Below are 25562 nucleotides of genomic sequence, written 5' to 3'. Positions count from 1 at the left end.
AAAATGCGTGGGTAGGTAGGAAAGGCGCGCCAAAACGTATTTTGCAAACAGGCGCAAGGATACATCTGCGCGGTCTTTTTGACATCGAAACATATCATGGGAGATGAAACAGTTATACTTGAATTCTTCCTCAGGAAGATAAGTATGTTCTTCCATTCTGATCAGCATGCCTATTTTAAAGCTTATAAAAAAATAATAGTATATCCCTTGTGTCGAAACCTTTTAACACAAATATAAAACATGATGTGGCCCTTTTTATGCTTTGGCGGTTTGCTTTGTAATTTCTGGTCTTATACGTTGAATTTGTGGTAGTTAATTATGTTTATAAGAATATAACTTCGTTTTGTGAAGTAAATTTTTACTTATTGTGCAGATTGTGATTACAGACTAAATGTAAAATTGATTGTGTTTTTCGTCAGACAGATACAAATGAGGTTCAATTGATGATCAAATTATCGTTTATAAAATGCTTTCTCTTACAACTACAGTACACAAAATTGTGCTGTGATGTACCTCCTATACAGGCAGGTTGTGGCCTGTGGTAGCAGATATAGAGGGATTTTCAGTCTCTAGAAGTGATCAGGCCGGATTAAGAATGAGAGGGGCCCTCTCTTAATATATATATATTTTACTGTACACACATACATATAAATACAAATACTACATAGGTTTTTATATTTATATTGTGAATAATAATCCCTTGATAAAAATTCAAACTGAGTTCAAAAATGTTTTGTTTTTTGACTTGAAAAATAAAGTAATAATAAAAACAATTTTAACAGAAACTTTTAATTTATTTATTCTACAATAATAAAAGAATAAAATTTAAACACTTAACAAGTTAAGTTTAAGAATGCTTTTATATTACATATTTTCTTGGTTTATTATTATTATTAGAAATTTTTATCACTACTTTAGAAAATATTTACACCGAAAATAAGGCCTCTCTTTGGGTGAGACCCCCGACCATTGCTGTTTGGCCTTGGCGTTAATGTTGCCCTGGAAGTGATTTTTATGGAGTATATTGAAAAATTGATGTTACAAACAAACTTTTTTGCTGTCAAAATTTTATTTGAAAAACCACAATGGCTTCAAAGAGGCAGGTGACACAAAAAGTGGTACCCCGAAATAGCATTTAGTAGTGGAGGATGGAACTCAATAGTGTGTACAATTAAATGGATGTAGCACAACTCTTATTCAATTTTTTTCATTTTTGATTTCTGCCATTTAAAAGAACAGTTCAATTCCTTTCAGAAATAAGTCAAAACAAGAACACTTTTATGTAAAGGATATATTTTTTCAGCTATATAATTATTATATATAAGTTATATGATATTTTTCAGTTATATAAAAATAAGTTATCCAATCAGTATGAGTAGGGGTAGAATTTTTTTCAGCCTGGTCTGTACTTCTTAACAGGAGAGACTGCTTCTACAGGGATGGGATACACTTAAATAGAAAGTGTGTAAGAATATTTGCTGATGCTATCAAGGCAGTGTTAGGTGGGTCGGAAAACTGCTAGCTTGGGGGAGGGGATACAAGAACTGATAGATTAACAGTAGCCACTGGCAGAGGTGAAAGTGATTCTTGCACTGCTTCTATTGTAATGAGCAGCAGCCTGGAAAACAAGATGTAGGGGATTTCAGAGACTGCTGGGAGTCATTGCGGTACAAGTAAACACATGGGTTGTGTTAGGGTAGCTAAGAATAGGAACAGGTGCATGTATACTTGCGTGTACACCAATGCTAGGAGTTTGGTAAATAAATTTGATGAATTTGAGGTATTGCTCAAAACATCAAAGGCAGATATTGTTGGGATATCAGAGAAGACATAGTGTCACAGATATAAGGAAAGCAGAACTGGAATTTGGGGAGTACAATGTGTACAGAAAAAATAGACAGGATAGGAAGGGAGGAGGGGTTATGCTATTAGTTAAGAAACACATAAAATCCAAGGAAGTGAAGCCAGTCGACATCACTGGACAGTGCAGTGTCGAGTCAGTTTGGTGTGACATAAGTATTGGAAGATCAAAATTGACCTTCCAATGCTTATGTCACTTATGGCCTAATGACTCTAATGAGTATAATAAGAAACTGTACAGGGAAGTAGAGTGGGCCAGTAAATCAGAGAGTCTTATAATGGGGGATTTTAATTTCCCAGATATTGACTGGAATTTGTGGGTTGGTCACTCACACACTAGCAAGGCTTTTGGGGATTTATTGGATGATTGTTTTCTACATCAGCATGTTCGGGAGGCAACTAGAGGGAGTAATACTCTTGATCTGATTATCAGCAGTGATTCTTCATGCATTAAGAATCTGCAGATAAAGGAACCACTAGGTCGCAGTGATCACAGTGTGCTGAAGTGGGATTTACTCAAAGAGGTAACTACCATCAGGGGTAAAGGGGAGGGTTTTTGCTTTCGTAAAGGCGACTGCGATGGTCTGAGACAGTATTTAAATTCTATACAGTGGGACCAACTGATGATGTTACCAACAGCAAATTCAAAATGGGAAGCATTCAAAGAACATATCTTGGAAGCTACTAAGCTTTACATGCCAACTAAAAAATATTGTTCAAGGTTTAGGCTTAAATGGATGTTAGATGAACTAATGAGACATATGACAGAGAAGAAAAATGCATGGGATACATATAAATTAATGAGTGACATGGAAGCCTATGATAGATATAAGCTGGTCTGTAACCAAGTCACAAAGGAGATTAGGCAGGCAAAGGCAGATTATTAGAAATCCTTGGCAAAGGATGCAAAGAAAAACAGAAAAGAGTTCTTGACCTATGTAAACTAGAAGGAAAGGGATGAATCAGATTGGTCCATTGGATATTGATGGTTGAACAGTTATGGATTCTGCTCAGGTGGCTAACAAACTAAACGAGTATTTTGCGTCTACATTCACACATGAGGAGTTATTCAGGAAGGGGAATGCCAGAGGTGAAGTAAACTCTGGCAGTGAGCTAGATGATTTTGTAATAACTGAGAAGAAAGTGGAGGAGAAATTGTTGAGGATAAACATAACAAAGGCATCCGGGGTGGATGGGGTCTATCCAGTTATATTAAAGGAGGCAGCAAAGGAAGTAAGCAAACACTTAGCCATAATTATGAGAGCTTCTTTGGACTCATGGGAGGTACCCATAGACTGGAGATGTGCAAATGTGACCCCAATTCACAAAGGAGGATCAAAGGGTGACACAAGTAATTATAGACCTGTGAGTTTAACTTCTGTTCCAGGAAAATTAATGGAGGCACTGGTTAAAGAAGCACTGCAGGATCATCTAGACAAGACTTCAGTTATAGCTTGGACACAGCAAGGTTTTGTTAAGTGAAAGTCTTGCCTGACCAATTTGATTGGATACTATGATGCAGTCACAAAAGAATTGGATGTAGGGAATAACTTTGATATTATATATTTGGATCTTAGAAAGGCTTTTGATACTGTTGCACATGGAAGACTGCTGCACAAATTGGAGCAGTTTGGCATTGGAGGCAAATTGCTGCTATGGATAAAGGGATGGTTGAGGGGGAGAAGGCAGAGAGTGGTAATCAATGGATACTGCTCATCATGGACTAATGTTATTAGTGGAGTCCCTCAGGGTTCAGTGTTGGGTCCATTGTTGTTTTCTGTATTTATAAATGATATTGATAATGGTATATCAAACTTAATGTCCAAGTTTGCAGACAATACGAAGGTTGGCAGGGTTGTTAAGGACACTACTGACGCTATGCTGCTGCAACAGGATCTGGAAAGGTTGAGCAGATGGGCTGAGAGGTAGCAAATGAAGTTTAACATTAACTAATGTAAAGTACTACATAGGGGAAACAGTAATCCCAGAGCAACGTATCAACTCTGTGGTACTACACTGACAGTGGTAGAGAATGAAAAGGACCTGGGGGTAATTGTGCAGGTAGATATGAAGTTCTCTGAGCAGTGCAGACGGGCTACAAGAGTAGCTCATGGTGTCTTGTCAATGATATACAGGAATTTTTCTAGCAGGGACAAGGAGGTGATTATTCCCTTGTAGAAGGCAATGGTCAGGCCACACCTGGAGTACTGTATACAGGTCTTGAGGCCTCATTTCAAGAATAATGTAGAACTGTTGGAATGAGTACAGAGAAAGGCAACAAGATTAGTGAATGGAACAAAGGGGTACTCTTACGAAGAAAGGCTTAATTTTTGCAAATTACAGTGTCTGGAGACTAGTCACCAGCGAGGTGATCTGATAGAGGTGTATAAAGTCTTGAATGGTTTGAGCATGCTCAATGCTGATGGGCTTCTTCCTCTTGCTCAGAATAATCACCTGAGAGGGCATAAATTCAAATTGAGGACAGATAGATGTAGGATAGATGTGCGGAAATTTGCCTTTAGCCAGCGGGTAGTTGGTTGGTGGAACACACTTCTATCCCTTGTTGTGGAAGTTGATAGCCTAAATAAATTTAAGGCTCAGCTGGACAGGTATTTCGAACGAATGGAGCGGTGAAATGGGAGTGTTTTTTTTTTTTTGGCTGATGCTGCACAAGCTTGCTTTCTTGTATCATATGCCTCTACTAATGCTAATGAGTAAAATAATGTGAGAAAGATGATATCCACATAGTCATATAATATCAGCATTGGGGCTTAATCTTTTTGGGTAATTAAGGTGTATTGAGGAAATACTTAATGTGAAAAAAAAATGTTCAAAACAATACTTAAAATATATACTGAAGGATGAAATCCAATGTGTGTAATATACTGTATATGTATACACCGCATATAATGTATGAAATTTGACAATGTCAGTTGGGTATAGGAGTCATGCATGAGTTTCCAGAACTACTAGAAATATAGGATAGAAGAAAGAATAAGGAGCAATCCTAATGGATAAATCTTATTCTTCTATAACCTTTATTCTTTCTTAAACCTACTACCAACAGTACCAATATGTTATATATTTATTATGATACCTCTGCTAATCTTTATTAATTTTTATTAATGTTTATTTGTTATTGTTTTAACATGAAGCTCACTTAGGTCATCAAATTCTTTATACTTTTATTCTTATTCTCTATTTGTCCTTGTTGGAGGCCAAATGTGCTGTAATTCCCTATATACCCAATCACATCCATATTTCAAGATATTAAATGAATTACAACATGTACTAAGTTGATTAAATTTTTTTTTTTTTTTTTATTGTAAATTGTGTAGGGCTTGGTTTTCATTTATTCTACTGCAGCTAAGAAAGTATTATTTAGTTCTAATTTTGTTGGAAGAGAAGATGCTAGGTTTTTATCAAATGACTCAATTAATATTGAGGATACCAAACTTGTAATGTAACCCTATTACAACAGAAAAAGTGACAAATAAGGCACCTTTGCCACATCCTAAAAGGGTTAGTAGAAGTACTTCATGGGAGGATGGAAGTTTTTTAAATAACATGTGGATTACAGTTCTCAAAACTACAGGATGCACTTATTTTCATAATTCTTAATTCTGTTCATAATTCTTCATCAGCTGTGATGAGATCTCAGAGATGCCACTTTTTTTTCTTTTTTTTTAATCTGGAAGTGAAATCATAAACCCTCCATATACCTTTTCTAACCAGTTTTCTGCAGGTGATGAAGCAATGCTGTCTTTTTTCATTTTGACTCACTACAAACTATGAAAGGTGAATTGTTTATTTTGCATATAATAGATGCTATATGAGCAACTATTTTGTTGCAATTAACTAGAGTGATGACATTTCTTGTCCAACACTGTAATTCATTCATCCTTAACCTATCTGTTCTTCAAAAGGTGGTTGTAAGGATGAATAAGGGCATCTTTGCACTAGTGGCATTCTGTAATTTGGCTCATTGTACCTATCATGCATTTTTTTCTGAAAATTTCCTTTTGCCAAGGGGTGTTTGCTGGATGAGAAACCAGAAGTTTGTTGGAAGTAGGGTATAGTAAAAAAATGCATACAGCATAAGAAATTAATTTGGAATTTTTCGACAAAAAAGCCAGAAATTAATTTTTATAATAAAATCAAGCCAGGAGTCAGACAGACTCAAACAAGCCCTGTATTCCTTATAGGAATGCAACAGGTCTGGGTTAATTTGGTTCTGATTTTTTTTTTTTTTTTTTTTAATATGTAAACCCCAAGCACAGGAGGTATTGAAACCTACAGTACTTAGTAGCATGCATGGATTGAAGGTTGAGAAGATGAAAGAAGATACTTGTTGACATTAAACTCAAATTTATGCAGATTGTAATTTTTGGGAAATACATATGAAGGGAGGTTGCTCCAGAAAGCAGAAAGTTAAGGAATAATTGAGGAAGAAGAAAAGTTGGTTCTGTGAGTTTGAAGTTGGATAGTAAAAGGATGCTGATTAATTGTGGCCTGTATTTAGACTGGTTTAGAAGAGAGAGAGAGAGAGAGAGAGATAGGGTTTTATAGAAGCTAATTCAAAAGAACAGTCTTATGGAAGTATCTATAGAAAAAGGCATGCAACCAAAACAGAACCACTATGACATAGAGAATGGAGAAACATTGTTAGAGATGGGTCATTAATTAACCTAACAGCGAAGGTAAAGAAAGACAACACGAGAATGATGAGAAAAGTCAGATAACTTACGCGGAAAATTAGTTTCCCGATACGGCACTCTAGCGCTGCTCGCCCGCTTGGTAAACAGACGGTAGGTGTTATCGGTTTAGAGCAAAGTCGAGAATGATATATTGATTAACAGGTAGGTGTGGCAAACGATGTGCTGATTGGTGCGTGAACACGACACATGATAACATCGGTTTAGTATCACTTTAATAGCACTCAGAAACACTAATGGGAACTTGCCCTAATGAACGCTTTCCGTAATGGTGAAAAAAGGTCAGGTTACCTCCACTTGAATCCCATGGGAGCTTGACCCTTCCCGAAGTGGAGGGGGTAACCTAACCTTTTTTCTTTAGAATCACAGTCATATTTAGAAGTGCATTCATAAAAAAATTAATTTTTTATTACTATTTTTATTTTCTTGTTCAGTAATATGCCCTAATAGTGAAAAAAGATCAGGTTACTTCCACTTGAATCCCTCCCAAAATGGAGGGGGTAACCTAACCTTTTTTCTTTAGAATCATGGGTTGACTAGCGCATAAATTGTTTATTAACAAAATATTAATTTTTTTATTACTGTTCTTTTATTTTTAAGGTCAAGTTACGAAATATAACCAAAAATAAAGAAACCTTTTCCTTTTTTCGTAACCAAACCTAAATCAACAGTATAGTAAAAACACTCATGAACTCCAAAAATCTGCTTTTAATAATGAGGGGAAAAATTAATGAAGAACATTAAAATGATACATAATGATAAGGTATCATTTTAATGTAGCGATGAATCTTTAAAAGATTCATCGCTACTATTACCTGTTTACTGTTCATCACAAAAATATTATATTATAAATACACATTATAATGCCAACCAATGACTACACAGTAGCTTGTTGTCTGTCGCACCCACCACCAATCATTTCATCGTTTGCCACGCTTACCTGTCAATCAATATATCCTTCTCGATTTCGGCTCGAAACCGATAACACCTACTGTCTGTTTACCGAGCGAGCAGCACTAGAGTCCGGTATTGGGAAACATTTTCCGCGTAAGTTATCCAACGTTTCTCATCATTCTCGTGTTGGCTTTCTTTACCTTAGCCAACCTAACTAACCCCTTTTGAATGGTAATGTAACGTAACATAATGATAATGTATCAACTGGGGGATACTATACTCAGGGTAGTGGAGAATGAAAAGGACCTGGGGGGGTAATTGTGCAGTCAGATATGAAGTTTTCTGAGCAGTGCAAAAAAGACTGCAAGAGTAGCTCATGGTGTCTTGTCAATGATATACAGGAATTTTGCTAGCAGGGATAAGGGGGGTGATTGTCCCTTTGTATAAGGCACTGGTTAGGCCACACCTTGAGTACTGTATACAGGTCTGGAGGCCTCGTTTTAGGAAAGATGTAGAGCTGCTGGAACGAGTACAGAGAAAGGCAACGAGATTGGTGATTGGAACAAAGGGTTGTTGTTACCAAGAAAGGCTTAAGTTCTGCAAATTACAGCCTCTGGAGACTGGGCATCTGCAAGGTGATCTAATTGAGGTGTATAAGGCCTCGAATGGATTGAGCAAGCTCAATGCTAATGGGATTCTTCCTCTTGCTCAGATTATTCACTTGATCTGGCATAAATTCAAATTTGGGAAAGACAATTGTAGAATAGGTGTGCGGAAATTCACCTTTAGCCAGCGAATGGTTGATAGTTGGAACAAATCTGTTGTAGTGAAGGTCAGCAACTTAAATAAGTTCAAGGCAGAACTAGACAAACATTTGGAGCGAATGGATTTTTTTTTTTTTTTTTTTTTTTGGCTGATGCTGTATAAGCTCGCATTCTTGCACATATGCCCTACTAATTCTAATGGAGTCTAGAAACCTGAGTGAGGCTTTGGTGGCACAGCCGCAGATGTGGTGCCCCCAACACTTATACCATGTTAAAGGAGTCGTTGCAAACTGCAGCAAGTACTGATGAAGAGGTACTTACTGCTACCTACATATTAAAAATAACAAAGACAAATGAAAATGCACTTAGTTTAGAATAAATAAGTAAGTAGGAACCTACACTGATCGAGGGAAGCATATCTCTTTCATTTAGTATGGTGCAATTGCTGCTGGAAATGAACTAGGAAATCCTCACTGCACTAACCCATTGGACAAATATAGATGCCCTTAGGAAAAAAAACACAAAAGTAAAATGGAGCAGGGGTGGTCAATGAGTTGATTGCAGCTTTAATTTTGGTCATCCCTTGATTTATGTGGTCAGGTATACTACCAAAATTTTATATTGTACAGAGGGTTTCGCTACCTGTGCGTTATTTGTTTAATTTTTTTAATTATTTTTAACGAAGCTTCAAAAATAGGAATGAAGAGCAGATTTTTTTTTTTTTTTGCATGATTGAAGATTTCATTGAAGGAGAAACACATTTCACCATAATAACGTAAAATACCACAGAATTCCAGCTGTATTATTGCAAATGCAGTAAGTTTGATTTTACTACCCATTTATAATTAGATTGCACTAACAGAAAAGTGCAAATTGTTTTTATGGTTTATGGTCGTGACCTCCAGAAATAGCTTTAGAGAAATATCACAAAGGCATTCAAAACTGATTCTTATAAGAATATAACCAAACAGAGCAATAAACGGTGGTGTGTTTGTCCGGTTATTTTGGAAACAACTTCCTTTTTCGGGAATCCTCTTTATCAATTATCCTACATTAGCTGTTCAGACAGAATATTTTTTCGGTTAGCAAAACTTAGTGTTTTAATCGGTAAGCATTGCTTTTTCTGATTTAATAACTGGACAGTACTTATGTTAATTTAATACCTTTTGATTTAAAATGAATACTACGAAAAAGAGAAAAATGTATCATTTCCATCAAGAGTGGGAACTACAATACTTTTTTGTAATGGCGAAAGAAAAATGTTGTTGTTTGATTTTCAATGCTTCCGTGGCTATACCCAAAATAGGAAATTTAGAAAAGTACTTCAACACACTCCATGGTAAATACCAATAAATTAGAACTTAAAAAAATTAATTAGAAGAACTTAAATCTAGATTATTCGCGCAACAAAATTTCTTCATGACACCTAATTTACAATCTAAAGCAGTAACTGCAGCATCATTTAAAGTGAGTCATCTTCTTGCAAAAAAATGCAAATCATTTTCTGATGGTCAGTTCATCAAAGACGCATTTTTAGAAATAACAGATTCTCTTTTTGAAAATTTTAAGAACTAAAATGAAATTAAAAGTGCCCTTCAGTGTTTGCAATTATCTCGAAATACTGTGATGCGATGCATCGAAAAAATGAGTAAAAATGTGAGCGAACAATTGCGTGCTGATATTGCAAATTGTGTGTCCTTTTCTTTACAACTGGATGAATCTACAGACGTCAGTGATACAGCTCAATTGCTTGTTTTTGTTGGTATGTTTTTTGATGATTTTGCCACTAGAAAAGAACTGCTGGGTATGGTTTTGTTAAAAGAAAGAACTAGAGGTCTTGATATCTTTAACTCATTCAAATATTTTATTGAAAAAATTAAATTAAATTACCACTATTTAAGTTCGTATCAGTAACAACAGATGGAGCCAAAGCAATGATGGGGCATCTTAACAGATTCATCGCATTGTGCCAAAAGGATGATGAATTCCCAGATTTTTTGAGTTACCACTGTGTCATCCACCAACAAATGTTAGCCAGCAAAAGATTAAATACTAAAAGTGTTATGGACATCGCTTTCGAAATCGTGAATTCCATCAGAGGACAATCTCTTCAAAGGAGACTTTTCAAAATGCAACTCGAAAAAGAACCAGATGTGATATTACACACAGGTGAGGTGACTGAGTCGGAGTAAGTTTCTACAGAGATTTCGAAATTTGCTGAATGAACTTAAAAAATTTGTTGATCAAAGGGGAGATAATTATCAGCAGCTACAAGATATGGAGTGGTTGTGTGACCTGGCTTTTTTGGCAGATTTTAACAGTAAATTAAGTGATCTGAATTTGGAATTACAAGAAAAAAATAAAAATGTAGTGACATGATTAGTAGTATTTCTGCATATAAATATCAATTTTTGGCAATGGCTAAGGATCTCAAATAAAAACAATTCGATCATTTGCAAAATTATCCTGTTTTTGAATTTAATAGTGAGAAATATGTTTCTGAAATTGAGAATGTTGTGGACGATTTTGAAACCAGAATCAGTGATTTTAAAACAATTGAAGACATTGTTCAATATATTTCTTATCCATTTAATGTCCACTTAGATACAAAACAAATTGCAGAAAAAATCGCTGCGATTTTTGACGTGGAGAAAATATTACTTGAAAATGAAATTATTACATTGCGAAACGATATCTTCCTAAAAGCCAGATCAGCAGAAGAAGACTTTTGGAAATATGTTTGCCGAGAAAGGTACCCAAATGTAAAAAAATGCAGTGAACTTTTAAATTTTTAAAATTTTAAACTTTTAAATATTTTGGTTCCACATATCTGTGTGAATCGGCCTTTTCGTGTTTGAAACAAACAAAGACGAAGAATCGCTGTGCTCTTACGGACTTGCATACAGAAGATTCTTTACTGTTGGTCTTATCACAGTATATCCCTGATTTTGAAAGCTTGGCAGATGACATGAAGACACAAACTTTGCATAAATTAAAATTTTAAATACGTATGAATTTAAAATAAGAATTCTGAATTGTATTGAATTTAAAAATTTATAAACAACATTTTTCAATATGTGTTGATTAACTTTTTTAACCTTGTGCAATGAAATTTTTGAGATGGTAAATCACGGCACATTTTGAAGGAAAAAAGTAGATCGCATCACAAATTAAATTGGCCACCCCTGGAATAGGGGAACAACAGTGACCATTTCTTCAAAGAGGCATTAGTTCTGTGAAAATTCCCCAAAACATTTGCATTTCTGTCATGACTAATGCTGAATGCATGAACCACAAAACAGATACGTGCATACATACAATAGATGTTATTTATCTATCTACTTACTTGTTACCTAAAATGGATATGAGTTAGCTGTAAAAAATATCCTGTAGCAAGAGGCTAAATTGTTTTTGTGTGATGAGAGAAAGAATTAGAATTTCATATGCAGAGAAATTATGTATGGCATGGTAATTCAAAGGACTGGCCTGGATCCTGAAATATAGTGTTTTCTTTAAGTATAATAGATTATATTTTCTTTTTAAGATATGATTTTGTAGAGATATAAATACATATTTTTATATAAATTATATTTATATGATTAATTTTTTGTACGTTTAACTAAGGAAACTGCAGTGAAAATAAAACCATAGATACCAAAAAGCTGTATTTTTTAATGATGCTTGCATTCTTTACATTTGTATTTCCTTTAGAAATAAACACTAATAATGTTATTTTGTGTTTTGTAAATCTAAATGAATGCATTCCTTTTTGCAGGAATTCGACTCTGATGGCACCATGGCTAAATTTGAAGATATTTCCAGTTTTTCTGTAGGATTACAAGAGTACCATGAACATCTTAATAGTATTTTAGAGAACATTCATGCAAAAGAACATCAGTGCCTTATAGAGTTACAAAATGCCACTGACTCCCTGAAAAATATCAAAATGTGTTGGAATGGTAAGTTTTTATATTGGCAGAAATTTAAATTTTATGGAAACATTTTGTAGAAATTTCTTAATGAACTTAAGTAATTTGGATTGGTTATTTGCCTTGGGAAGATTTTGGAATATCACCAATTTTTTGAATAGTGTACAAAAGGGTCTGAGATAAAGTTCATCATATTTGAAATTTATTCCAAAATTGTACAATTGTACCAGAATTGGTATCTGGCATATTTTTAAAAAACTTGACCTTTCTGTCAGAATCCAGAATTTGAACATTCCTCAGGCAATTGATGTCTGTAATTGACCATTTGATATATTATTCTATCACTACTACTACTTAAATTTATTAGGCTACTGATAGTAGAAATACCATCAGACCCACTTGTTTGATAGATGAAATTAAGTTTTTGGAATATTATTCATTAAAATTCAAAACAGTTTCTTGGAGAATTTAACACTTAAGATGAGTATAAAATCGTGCTTTACAAAAGGAAGTGGTATGGATAAAGTGAAAGGAAGGCCTCTTTTTGTGGAGAAGGGATGCTTCCCTTAGTGATTCATGCGATCATTCCACTCAAAAAAGTTTTCTGTAGAACTCGGGGTAGTTAGAAATATTTCACATGAAGTGTATACAGGTGACCCCCGCTTAATGATAATTTGTTCCGGAAAAACAGAGCGCTAAGTGAATTCATGCTAAGCGAGTGCTGCATTCTCATAAGATAACATATGTATTTGTGAGTTGCAGTTAGTGTCATAGGATATTTCCTAATCAATAATAAATGGCAGTGAAAAGATGCACAAATTTCGGTCAAAATATTTAATATTCAAATATTTGTACATCATAAAATATTCTGCATTACATACGTATATACAGCAGGCCCCTGTTATAACGCGGGCCTGCTGTATTCGCTATAACGCTGTTCTTATATTACAACACGTATCTGACTATAACGCTCTTTTACAGATTGCATTTTTGGCATATTTAATGAAATCGTTTCATTTGATGGAGTCGATAGCTTGAAAATGAATAGCAAAACAGCATTAAAACGTTTCCCACGCCGACTTGAGAAATTTTCCCACGCTCAGTGAAATTTTCTTGCACGCTAATTTAATGCAGTACAGTGACTTGTTACGTAGTTCCGAGATCAACATTTTAAAAAATTATCAAGTATATTGCTTGTAATATTTGCATTATATGCACTTATCCAAAGACTAATCATCACTCAGTACAGTATTAGACATCGTGCGTAACAGACAGTTTACTCGAACATTGTATCATAATTAATGCAACCAACGCAGTTACATTTTCGAAGAGTTAATAATAGCCGATAAGAATGAAAAAGCAACAATGTCTGGACGCAGTACGAAGACTATAAATGTAAGAAAAAGACTGAATTCGAAAATTAAATTAGACGTTTTGAAGCGAATCGATTCCGGTCAATGACAAGCGGATATGTGCCATAATTTAGGACTTGCAAGTTGTTTAACTGTAAGAACAATTATAAAAAAATAAAGAATTAATTTTAGCAGCAGGAAAGATGGCTGTTCCACTGCAAGCAACTAGGGCTAGGCTGACTATTAGGATTGAAATGGAAAGACTTTAAGACCGACATTTGTGCATATTTTCACTACCATTTATTATTGATTAGGAAATATCCTATGGCACCGGCCGCAACTTACAAATACATATGTTATCTTATGGGAATGCGGCGCTCACTTAGCGCTCCGTTTTTCCGGAACGAATTATCAGCGTTAAGCGGAGGTCATCTGTAATTATGTGGTAACTACTTATGTATCAAAATTAAATTTAAAATTCTAATTAAAATCATGAATTTAATTGATTCAAACTTATTTTAATTGATTTAATTTAATTGATGAATTTAATCATGAAAAATATGTCGATTTTGGGTTGTACTTTGGCCCTCTTCCTGGTAAACTAAAAGGGGTTTAATTTTAAATCCCCCACAGCGTTACCACCCAACAATAAAGTCAAACGATTCTTCGCCGCTTTGAAACCCGGCATGTTTTTTTCTTCTTTCAATATGAAACTTCTTTTAGGCATTCATTTCCAAAAAAAGTCCTGCTTCATCTATGTTAAAAAGTTGTTGAGAAGTACAACACATAATACCCCTCTTCAATAATTTTAACAAGTTCTTTTTTTTTTTGAAAGTTTCGGCTCCTTGATCTGCGCTTGCAGCTTCTTCCTGGATTTTAAATTTATTCAACCAGCCCCTACTAGTTTTAAATGGTTCCACATTTTTGTTTTATTTTTTTAGGTGAGTTTTCTTCAGATCATCATGTAGGCTAATCTCTCTCTCTTTTTTTTTTTTTTTTTTATAATATTTAACTTAACTGAATTCTGCATTGAATATTATCTTCAATAAAATTAGTTAGAAAGTCTCTCCATTTCAATCCTAATAGCTGGCCTAGCCCTAGTTGCTTGCAGGGGAACAGCTGTCTTTCCCGCTGATAAAAATAATTCTTTATTTTTTATAATTGTTCTTACAGTTAAACTTGCCAGTCCTAAATTATGGCACACATCCACTTGTCGTTGACCGGAATCGATTCGCTTCCAAACGTCTAATTTAATTTTCAAATTCAGTCTTTTTCTTACATTTATAGTCTTTGTACTACGCCGAGACGTTGTTGCTTTTTCATTCTTATCCGGCGCCTCCGTAGCCAGGTGGGCAGGAGCAGCAGTGCGTAGCACACGCTTCTTGATTAGACCGGGGTTCGAGCCCGTGCCCACCAAATATGGAGGATGCGGAAAGGTCAGGGAATGACCACCGCCCATTCCCCCGGAGCAATGTGGCTTTAGTTGCTAATACTCCTAAAAAAAACCAAATAACAAATAAATAATACATTCTTATCCGCCATTATTAACTCTTCGAAAATGTAACTGAGTTGGTTGCATTAATTATGATACAATGTTCGAGTAAACTGTCCATTATGCATGATGTATTATGATGTAGAGTATTAGAATACTGTACTGAGTGATGACTAGACTTCGGATAAATGCATATAACGCAATATTACAAGCAATATACTTGATCATTTTTTAAAATGTTGATCTCGGAACTACGTAACAAGTCACTGTACTGCAATTAAATTAGTGTGCGAGAAAATTTCACTGAGCGTGAGAAAATTTCTCAAGTCGGCAGGGAAAACGTTTTAAATGCTGTTTTGCTATTCATTTTCAAGCTGTCAACTCCATCATATGAAACGATTTCGTTAAATATGCCAAAAATGCAATCTGCAAAAGAGCGTTATAGTGATTTGTGACAGCATTATAGTCAGATACGGGTTGTAATATAAGAATAGCGTTATAGCGAATCAGCGTAAAGCGAACTGCGTTATAATGAGGGCCTGCTGTAATATAAAAATTAAACTCCTTAGTAATACATGGTATGTGCAATCTTTTTATTTTTATATTTTATTTTATATATTTTTATGTATATATATTTTTTTAGAGGCAAAGAAGAAACGAGAATTATTACAAGAAAACAAAGAAAATCTAAAGTGCATTGAAAATGATTTAGAAAAAATCTTGATACAGAAGGAAGAGCAAGATAAGAAACAGAAGAATATGGCAGAGTTAATTATGGAAGAAAAACAGAGTAATGATAATTAATTTGGATATGTTCAAAAATTATTTATTACATTAAATAGATAAAATGATGGTGTGTTATGATGGCAACCAATGTCATTTTATGCAGCAGGTTACCAGAATTTGATAAAGCAATAAGACAAGTGTATAAATATTTTTGGTAATTATGTTAAAAAATAAAGCTGTGTTGAGGTCAGTTTCCGGCTTATTCCCCCCCCCCCCCCATAAACTGTTTAAAAATAATGTAGTGTTTATTGCAAATCCTTTCCAATTCACACTTGGCTTATTGCTTATGTAATGTTCTAAAAAAACTTATATTAGGTGTAAGTTTTACTTTGCATTGCAAAAGATTATGTAAAATGATTGTAAAAACATGTTTAGACATTTTACATGCAAACATTTTTACATTCAGCCTATTCTTAAAACCACCTAATTACTGTAGTCATTATCATGTAAATGCTTTCTTTTCTGAGATTTTTTTTTTTTTTAGTTGACTGCAGATGTGATAAAAAATAAGACAGATTTCACCTCCCAATGAAATCTTTCCCATATAGTATTTTTAGTATCTCAATGAAATTTTTACTGCAGTAATGTAGCACCAGAACTCAATACCTTGGCACCACATGGAAAAAATTGATTTCCTACATGTGCTGGTCATACTTCTTTATGAGCAGGAAACACTGCTGTTTCCGCTGCAGGTTAATCTTCATTTCTGATTCAAATGGTGAAAGTCAGCTGCATCTTAATCACAGAATTGCACCTTGTTTTCAAAACCTCTCCTGTCAGTATTTGCTTATTCACTGTTAGCGTTAGCCATAATAGTGCAAGGAAGCTACACGCTTTTGCTACACTAGCCAAAATATGTAAAAATAAAATAAACGCCTTATGTATTTCCTCTCCTCACATAGGTAACTATACAGCTGACCTTTGAATTTCTCCAAGCTGTCAACCTTAACTACTCGTGGAGTCAGCTCCATGAGTTTATTCCAGTAATTAACAACTTACTGTCTAAAAGTAACTTCCTACAATCTAGTCTAAATTTCTTTCTCTGTAATTTGAATTTATAAACTCTAGTTCTGAAATCATTTATAACTGTGAAAATTTTGCCTTCATTCACTTTACCATTATCTCTCAGAGGCAGTTGCTGATGTGCCAATAAAACCCAAAATCAAACCTCTCAGAACATTATAGACCTTATCAGGTTTCCTCTAAGGTGTCTGGTTTCCCACATATTCAAAGTACAAATACCCATTTTCATGGATCTCACCAAGCAGGTTGCTTGTCTTTGGACTGTTTCAAGAAGTTTGATATCTTTTTTTTTAGATGCAGTTTCCACACTTGAACAGAGTATCAAGTGCAGTCTTACAATTGTGTTATACAGTGGAGTTATGACCTCCCTATCTCTACAAACTAATATCTGACAAATCATCAGTAGGTCACCATTGGCTTTCTCTGATACCTGTCTACAGTACTACTTGGAGAACTTCATGTCCATCGGTATTGTAATTTGCAAATCCCTTCTTCTGCCACTGTTTTTAATCAGTCCCACTATGTGTTCAAGTTATTTTAGGGTTCCTATTCCTCAAGTATAAGACTGCATTTTGCTGCATTAAAACATAGCTGCCACTTTTCTGACCTCAGAGCCTTTTTAAGTAATCCCGAAGAAGCACACCTTTGTACTGATCATTAACGGCTCCCTCAATCTTGACCTGATCTGCAAATTTTGACAGTACCCTCTGTACCTCTGGTGATTGCCATATAACTACATTCCTGTTAAAATGATCCTGCATTACTTCTTTAACCACTGACTCCATTATGTTTCCTGGCACAGAAGTCAGGCTAACAAGTAATTACTCATTATGCCCTTTTATCCCCTTTTTATGAATAAATGATCTGCATTACTTCTTTAACCACTGACTCTATTATTTTCTTTGAAGTAGAAGATAACCGTGGTTTTTGATAACAGAGTGGGTGCGAGAGTACATGTGAACAGGCAAAGTTTTTATTGGCTCCAGCAAATAGAGAAGTTTTGCTTTTTTATTGACTTAAATTGGCATATTAATTTATTTTTTAGAGTTGCTTTATATTCCTAGCAACAATACTTTAGTTTAATTTGAATTTAGATAGAGATTTTGTAGGTTATTACTTAGTATCGGTAAGGGTATCAAATCCATGTGTTGAACAAGTTTTGCAGCTCCCCCGAACTTAAAGTTTTTAATTATACTTAGCCACTTTATTGACTTAATTGTTAGATTAAAAATTTTTTTCTCTAAATAGCTTATAGACCTAGTCAAGCACCGTGGTTTTTTTTGAATTTAGATAGTGCAATTTGGAAAGTAAATAGTACCTCTTGTCCGTAGATTAACCATTCGTAACTTGCCGCCATTGTTATACGATACGTGTGCACTGAACTGGATAGCGTAAGGTTTAACAGAAAACTAGATAGCGAGTATAGTAGTATCAATTAATCAGTAAAATTTATTAATCTTATTGAATTTCATTGTCACTTGAATTGTACTTTAACTAAATAAATATAGCAACCTAGTTTTTACAAACTTAACATCATAAATTGATACATATAAGTTAACAGGGGATAAGAAAGTCATATAACGTAACTTGGAGATAACATTTGATACCGAAATACATATATATATATAGTGTTATAACTGCATTGGGATATAAGTTTAGGGTTATATTTTGTATTGGAATTTTATTGTACTTGAATAGAAATCATAACTCAGACCAGAGCAGCAAAGCAAAAGGCTCAAACTAATGGAAGTGCTGTGGCTCAGGGCAGAACTGAGGGGGGGCAGTTGTCCTCTGAATCACAGTCTATTGAAATGCACTGCTTGTTTGGTGTTTGTGGAGCAATCAGGAACGGGACATGATATTGCCAGGGAGAATGTCTTTGTATGTGTGCGATGTAAGGAGTGCAAGGAAATCAGGTGCCATCTCAGCATTGTTATGGGCTTATATGAGAGTTTGAAGGACAGGGTGGATGCCCTCGAAGGATTTAAATTGAGAGACCCATCAAGCTCTCAGCTGCCCACATCAGTGCCAGAGCTTGCCCTTGAACCTCAAACAACACATCAAACCCCAAGGCAGAATGCGTTGGTCCCAAAGGAACTGGTTCTTGTAGGTGACTCTGTTGTCAGGGAAACGGGGAACATATTGTGCAAAAAGGATAGATGGAACAGGACCAGGGTATGTCTGCCAGGGGCAAAGGTTGATGACGTTGTAGAGCAGATATCATCTTTTAAGGGCACAAAGGGTGATATTGTTGTACACATTGACACTAATGATATTAAGAGTAGGAGACCAGCAGAATTACTTAACAAATACGTCAATGCTGAAAAACAGCCGTGAGTTAGGGTTTTATTTGAAAGTGTCTGCAATTCTGCCTAGACACAATAGGAGGGAGTATATGATGAGAGCCTTTTCGATCAATTCGGCCCTGGAAAGATTGTGCAAGGCTCAAGCAGTAGAATTTTTCTCAGCCTGGTCTGTGCTTGTTAACAGGAGAGACTGCTACTACAGGGATAGGATACACAAATAGAAAGGGTACAAGAATATTTCCTGATGCTATCGAGGCAGATTTAGATGAGTCAGAAAACTGCTAGCTTGGAGGGATACACGGACTAATAGATTAACAGTAGCCGCTGGCAGAGGTAAAAGTGATTCTTGCACTACTTCTACTGAAATGCAATTGAGCAGCAGCGTGAAAAGCAAGGCAATGGGGATATCCTTGACTGCTGGGAGTCATAGTGGAACAAGTAAATACATGGGCTGTGTTAGGGTAACTAAGAGTAGAAACAGGTGCATGTATACTTGCATGTACACCAATGCTAGGAGTATAGTTAATAAATTCGATGAGCTTGAAGTGCTAGTCAAGACATCAAAGGCAGATATGTTGGGATATCAGAGACATGGTGTCACACAGACATAAGCAGTGCAGAACTGGAATCTGGGAGTACAATGTGTACAGAAAGGATAGACAGGACAGAAAGAGAGGAGGGGTTATGCTGTTAGTTAAGAAACACATAAAATCTAAGGAAGTGCATCCAATTGATGTTGGTGAACAATGCAACGTTGAGTCTGTTTGGTGTGACATAAGCACTGGGAAAGGAAAAATGAGAGTAGGTGTGTGTTATAGGCCAAATGAATCTGATGAGTATAATGAGCAATTGTGCAGAGAAATAGAGTGGGCCAGTAAATCAGAGTGTCTTATAATGGGGGATTTTAATTTCCCAGAGATTGACTGGAATTTGTGGGATGGTCACTCACACACTAGCAAGGCTTTTGTGAATTTATTGGATGATTGTTTTCTACAGCAGCAACTAGAGTGAGTAATACTCTTGATCTTGATATCAGTAGTGATTCTTCATGCATTAAAAATCTGCAGATAAAGGAACCACTAGGTGGCAGTGATCACAGTGTGCTGAAGTAGGATTTACGCAAAGAGATTACTACCATCAACGGTAAAGGGAAGGGTTTTTGCTTTCGTAAAGGTGACTATGGCGGTCTGAGACAGTATTTAAATTCTATACGGTGGGACCAACTGATGATGTTACCAACAGCAAATTCAAAATGGGAAGCATTCAAAGAATTAATCTTGGAAGCTACTAGTCTTTTCATACCAACAAAGAAATATTGTTCTAGATTTAGGCCTAAATGGATGTCAGATGAACTAATTAGATATGTGACAGAGAAGAAAAATGCATGGGATGCATATAAATTAACATGTGACACAGAAGCCTATGATAGATATAAGCTGGTCTGTAACCAAGTTACAAAGGAGGTTAAGCAGGCGAAGGCAGATTACGAGAAATCTTTGGCAAAAGATGCAAAGAAAAACAGCAAAGAGTTCTTTAGTTATGTAAACTCTAGAAGGAAGGGGATGAATCAGATTGGTCCACTTGATATCAATGGTTCAACTGTTGATGATCCTGCTCAGGTAGCTAACAAACTAAATGAATATTTTCCATCTACATTCACACATGAGGAGTTATTCAGGGAGGGGAATGCCAGAGGCGTATTCAACTTTGGCAGTAAGCTAGATAATCTTGTAATAACTGAGGCTAAATTGGAGGAGAAATTGTTGAAGATAAACATAAGAAAGCACCTGGGGTGAATGGAATCTATCCAGTTATATTAAAGGAGGCAGCAAAGGAAGTAAGCAAACCTTTAGCCATAATTATGAGGGCTTCCTTGGACTCAGGGGAGGTACCCATGGACTGGAGATGTGTAAATGTGACCCCAATCCACAAAGGGGGGACACAGGTAATTACAGACCTGTTGGTTTAACTTCTGTTCCAGGGAAATTAATGGAGGCACTGGTTAAAGAAGCATTGCAGGATCATCTAGACAAGACTTCAGTTATACCTCGGACACAGCATGGGTTTGTTAAGGAGAAGTCTTGTCTGACTAATTTGATTGGATACTATGATGGAACACAAAGGAACTGGATGCAAAGAATAACTTTGATATCATATATTTGGATCTTAGAAAGGCCTTGGATACTGTTGCACATGGAATACTGCTGCACAAATTGGAGCAGTGTGGCATTAGAGGCAAATTGCTGCTATGGATAAAGGGATGGTTGAGGGGAGAAGACAGAGAGTGGTAATCAGTGGACTAATGTTATTAGTGGAGTCCCTCAGGGTTCAGTGTTGGGTCCATTATTGTTTTCTGTGTTTATAAATGATATTGATGATTGTATATCAAGCTTAATGTCCAAGTTTGCAGACGATACGAAGGTTGGCAGGGTTGTTAATGACACTAATGACAGTACACTGCTGCAACAGGATCTAGAAAAGTTGAGCAGATGGGTTGAGAGGTAGCAAATGAAGTTTAACATTGACAAACGTAAAGTACTACATATGGGAAGCAGTAATCCCAGAGTGACGTATCAACTCTATGGTACTACACTGACAGTGATAGAGAACGAAAAGGACCTGGGGGTAATTGTGCAGGCAGATATGAAGTTTTCTGAGCAGTGCAGACAGGCTGCAAGAGTAGCTCATGGTGTCTTGTCAATGATATACAGGAATTTTTCTAGCAGGGATAAGGAGGTGATTATCCCCTTGTATAAGGCAGTGGTCAGGCCACACCTTGAGTACTGTATACAGGTCTTCAGGCCTCATTTTAAGAAGGATGTAGAACTGTTGGAACGAGTACAGAGAAGGGCAACAAGATTGGTGAACAATACAAAGAGTTGCTCTTATGAAGAAAGGCTTAAATTTTGCAAATTACAGTGTCTGGAGGCTAGGCACCTGTGAGATGATCTGATTGAGGTGTATAAAGCCTTTAATGGTTTGAACATGCTCAATGCTGATGGGATTCTTCGTCTTGCTCAGAATAATCACCTGAGAGGTGATAAATTCAAATTGAGGAAAGACGATTGTAGGATAGATGTGCGGAAGTTTGCCTTTAGCCAGCGGGTGGTTGATTGCTGGAACAAGCTTCCATCTGTTGTTGTGGAAGTTGATGGCTTAAATAGATTCAAGGCAGAACTTGACAAATATTTGGAGTGAGGGGATGGGTGAAATAAGGGTTGTTTTTTTTTTTTTTTTTTTGGCTGATGCTGTATAAGCTTGCTTTCTTGCATAATGTGCCCTTGTTAATGTTAATAATTATTCACTTTGCTCTTTGATCTCCCCTTTATAAATAGGGGAGACATTTGCACACTCCAGTCTGTGGGAACCTCCTATGAACCCAGAGATGCTGTCATGATGATAGCTAAATATTTGCTTACCTCTTTTGTTGTGGTTTTTTTTTTTTTTTTAAATAATTGCATTGATTTTGCCAACCTCCAGGTGCCTTATTCACTTTTAGTTTCAACAATTGCTCTCTCAGTTAACACAAAATCATTTAACTCGCAGTTGCAACTTGGTTTTCTTATAAGTAGGGCTTACAATACCGAGATTCCAGGATCCCGATCATTTTTTTTTCAGGATTTGAAATAGTGGTATTGATACAAAAATACCAATTTTTCTGTACTAATTTAAAAAATAATTGTTTATGATTTATTCACATAAAGGTTATAAAATCGACAACAATAAATCATTAATATTACAGAGGGATTATTATACCCAACGTATGCAACGGAAACCTGAAAATGTCATGAAACTAAGACATAAAATCTTACAAATATATTTCTCTTAATAATAAATATTTATTGTGTGGAAGTAAAGCACTTAAGGAATAACGAAAATATCATTACAGAAATATTTCCATTAGTGGAAGTAGGCCTGGTAGGGCACTTACGGAATATGGTGAACAATGGTGTGGCTGGTGCAGAAGGGTTAAAATTAAAAGCTTCTGAACAATAGTTTATTCCCTCTGTTACACCGCTACTTGAGGATGCGACACTTAGTGCATTTTGGGAAAGGATGTCGGTATGGAGCAGTTCGAATATATTGTCAGCATGTGATCTAGAGACAAAAGATGAAAAAGTTTCGTTGTGTGGGAAAAAGCTCACTCTTCTTCCTTTGGTGGGAAAAACAGAATGTTTTTCCCACCAAAGGAAGGAGAGTAAGCTTAAAGAATAACACCATGATTAGGTCAGGTTTAAATTAGATAGGCGGAGATATGTAAATGAAAAGGAAATAAATAAGGCTCTCGTGCCAAAAGAGTGGGTTGTGGTTGTTGTTTGGAAGGGTTGCAGACTTGCAATGGTAGTTCTGGGTTCAGTTCAGGATCCAGTTCTGATCGTGTCCCACTATATGGTGATGAGTTCCGCTGAACATGTCCCTGTGCTAGAAGTTAATACGGAAGCTCAGTAACAACCCAGTCAGATTGGGCCCTGGCTTCTACTACTGCTGTGGTAATTTCCTTCAGTATTAACAGAGAACTGTTCCCGAAATAAGACAGTACTGGAAGACCTATATGGCAGAATTCAACTAAGAAGAAAGACTTCACCGTACTCCGTGGATGGAATCCGCACAAAGGAATCCCACCGTGAAAGAGAAGGAAGATAAGTTCTCTGAACTGTGAAAAGGGGTGCTTAAATAAAACTATTTTAAAGTAAGGATGAAGTTGAAGAAATTACGAGAAATTTACAGAAATGTTTAGTATTGGGTTGGTGTATTGGTTGAAGTTGTAAAGAAAATTGATATTGCTAAATTAAGAGAGAGAGATATATGGAATTAAGTATTAAGTCAGCTTATGGATTGCTGTTGTGAAGAGAATTGATATTGCTGATTAAGACAAATATGAGAAAGTGATTAAGGTTGAATTAGCTTAGTGTTTGCATCTGTAGAGAGAATTGATATTGTTAATTCAGAGAAATTTTATGGAAATGATAGCATGTATTAACAGATTAAATGAGAAAAATTAGATGTAAATGAATGCCAATTATGTATATACTTTTAAGTAGTTTTGTGTGATGAATGACTTTTGTTTTATGATATTTGTGTCATTGCTCATGAGAAACTATGGGAAAATCCTTCAGCTCCTGCAAATTCTGATTTTTTAATACAGTCAGGTAGCTTGTGGGCCTTAGTGCTTGAGGGGGAGCTGCTGTACAAAAATCATAACAATGGCCAGTGACAGCAGTACTAAGGTAGAGGGAAATAAAAATTAATAAATAAATAAATAACCCCCACATCTTAGATTTGGTTTCCTCACAAAGCTTAAATGTCCATCCCTTTCTTTCGTTAATACGGATATAGTGCCATAAAAAGTTAAGAAGAAAATAAGATTTTTTGAAGCTGAGGGAATAAGGAGGGGGGATAAACTGCAACTCATCTACGACTATCTCAGTACAATAGCACGAACCAGCACAGAATCCAAAAGGGCATTTTCTGCTGCTAATTAAATATGTACTTAAAATTAGATCCAGTTTAAATGATAACACTATCGATTGCTTATGTTTCTTAAGAGCTCACTTTATTCAGGGCAGGTAGTGTGGATGCTTAGACATAAGCAAATTTGCAGTTTCAATGCACATATATTTTTTTTTGTTTTTAGAATAACTGTATGTTTAATAATTTTTTGTTAGAATATTTATTATTGTAATCAAAGTTCAAGTAATTACTTGTTTTTTTTTTTTCTTACTTTATTGCACCTAAATGTCATCAAAATTTATTGAGAAAAATGTTTTTTTTTTTTTTTTTTGGAATACCAGTATCCCAAATGAATCCAACTTTTCATGCATGATTGTAGATGCAAAATATGTATTTAATATTTCACCAACCCGAACCGGATCATTAACAGTTATACCATTCGTATCTAGTGGACCAACGTAACTCATTCCTTTCCTTCTAGTGTTAACATAAGTAAAGAAGTCTTAGCTTGCCTAGCCCCCTTAGTGACTTAATTGCAAACAGGTTTGTACTTAATGTAAGTTTCCATGTCCCTGATAATTTATAATCACCCCATACATTTCCCTTCTCTGCCACTAGTTCATCAGTTAATCTGATATCACTTGAGGTCTGAGCCTTGAACAATATCTCTTAGTTGGTGTAAAAAGCATAGTAGGTTCTATATTACTTTTCTGAATGCTTCACATTTAAAATTTTAAGTTAATATCAGTTGGTCCCATTGAAATGAATTTTAAAACTGTAAGCCCATAGTCACCTTTACAAAAGCAAAATCCCTTCCTTTACCTGTGACGTTAGCTGTATCTTTAAGCAAATCCCACATGAATAGATTATGATCACTGCCGCCTAGTGATTCCTTTATTTGAAAGTTCTTAATAAGTGATGAGTCACTGCTGATAATAATCAGATCAAGAGTGACATAATCCTCTCATTTGTTTTCTCAGAGCTTGTCAC

The 25562-nt window shown here is 35.6% G+C and overlaps 1 protein-coding gene across 1 annotated transcript in view; it reads left to right on the top strand.

Moving 5' to 3' along the window:
* The first annotated feature begins 52 nt into the window (after positions 1–52).
* Positions 53–25562, top strand: part of LOC150079607 (kinetochore protein Spc25-like) — a 41549-nt gene continuing 16039 nt past the window's right edge. Inside the window, exons 1-3 of the mRNA XM_090383135.1 lie at positions 53–111; positions 12009–12192; positions 15650–15796. Coding sequence (XP_090239261.1) covers positions 97–111; positions 12009–12192; positions 15650–15796 — 346 coding nt within the window. The 5' untranslated portion in view covers positions 53–96. The remainder of the gene's footprint in view (positions 112–12008; positions 12193–15649; positions 15797–25562) is intronic.

Source organism: Mastigoproctus giganteus, chromosome 10 (genome assembly GCF_048544385.1).
Source record: "Mastigoproctus giganteus isolate SK-2022 chromosome 10, ASM4854438v1, whole genome shotgun sequence".
NCBI lineage: Eukaryota > Metazoa > Arthropoda > Arachnida > Uropygi > Thelyphonidae > Mastigoproctus > Mastigoproctus giganteus.
The sequence above is the reverse complement of the archived record's forward strand: the minus strand, read 5'-3'. Positions and strand labels throughout refer to the sequence as shown.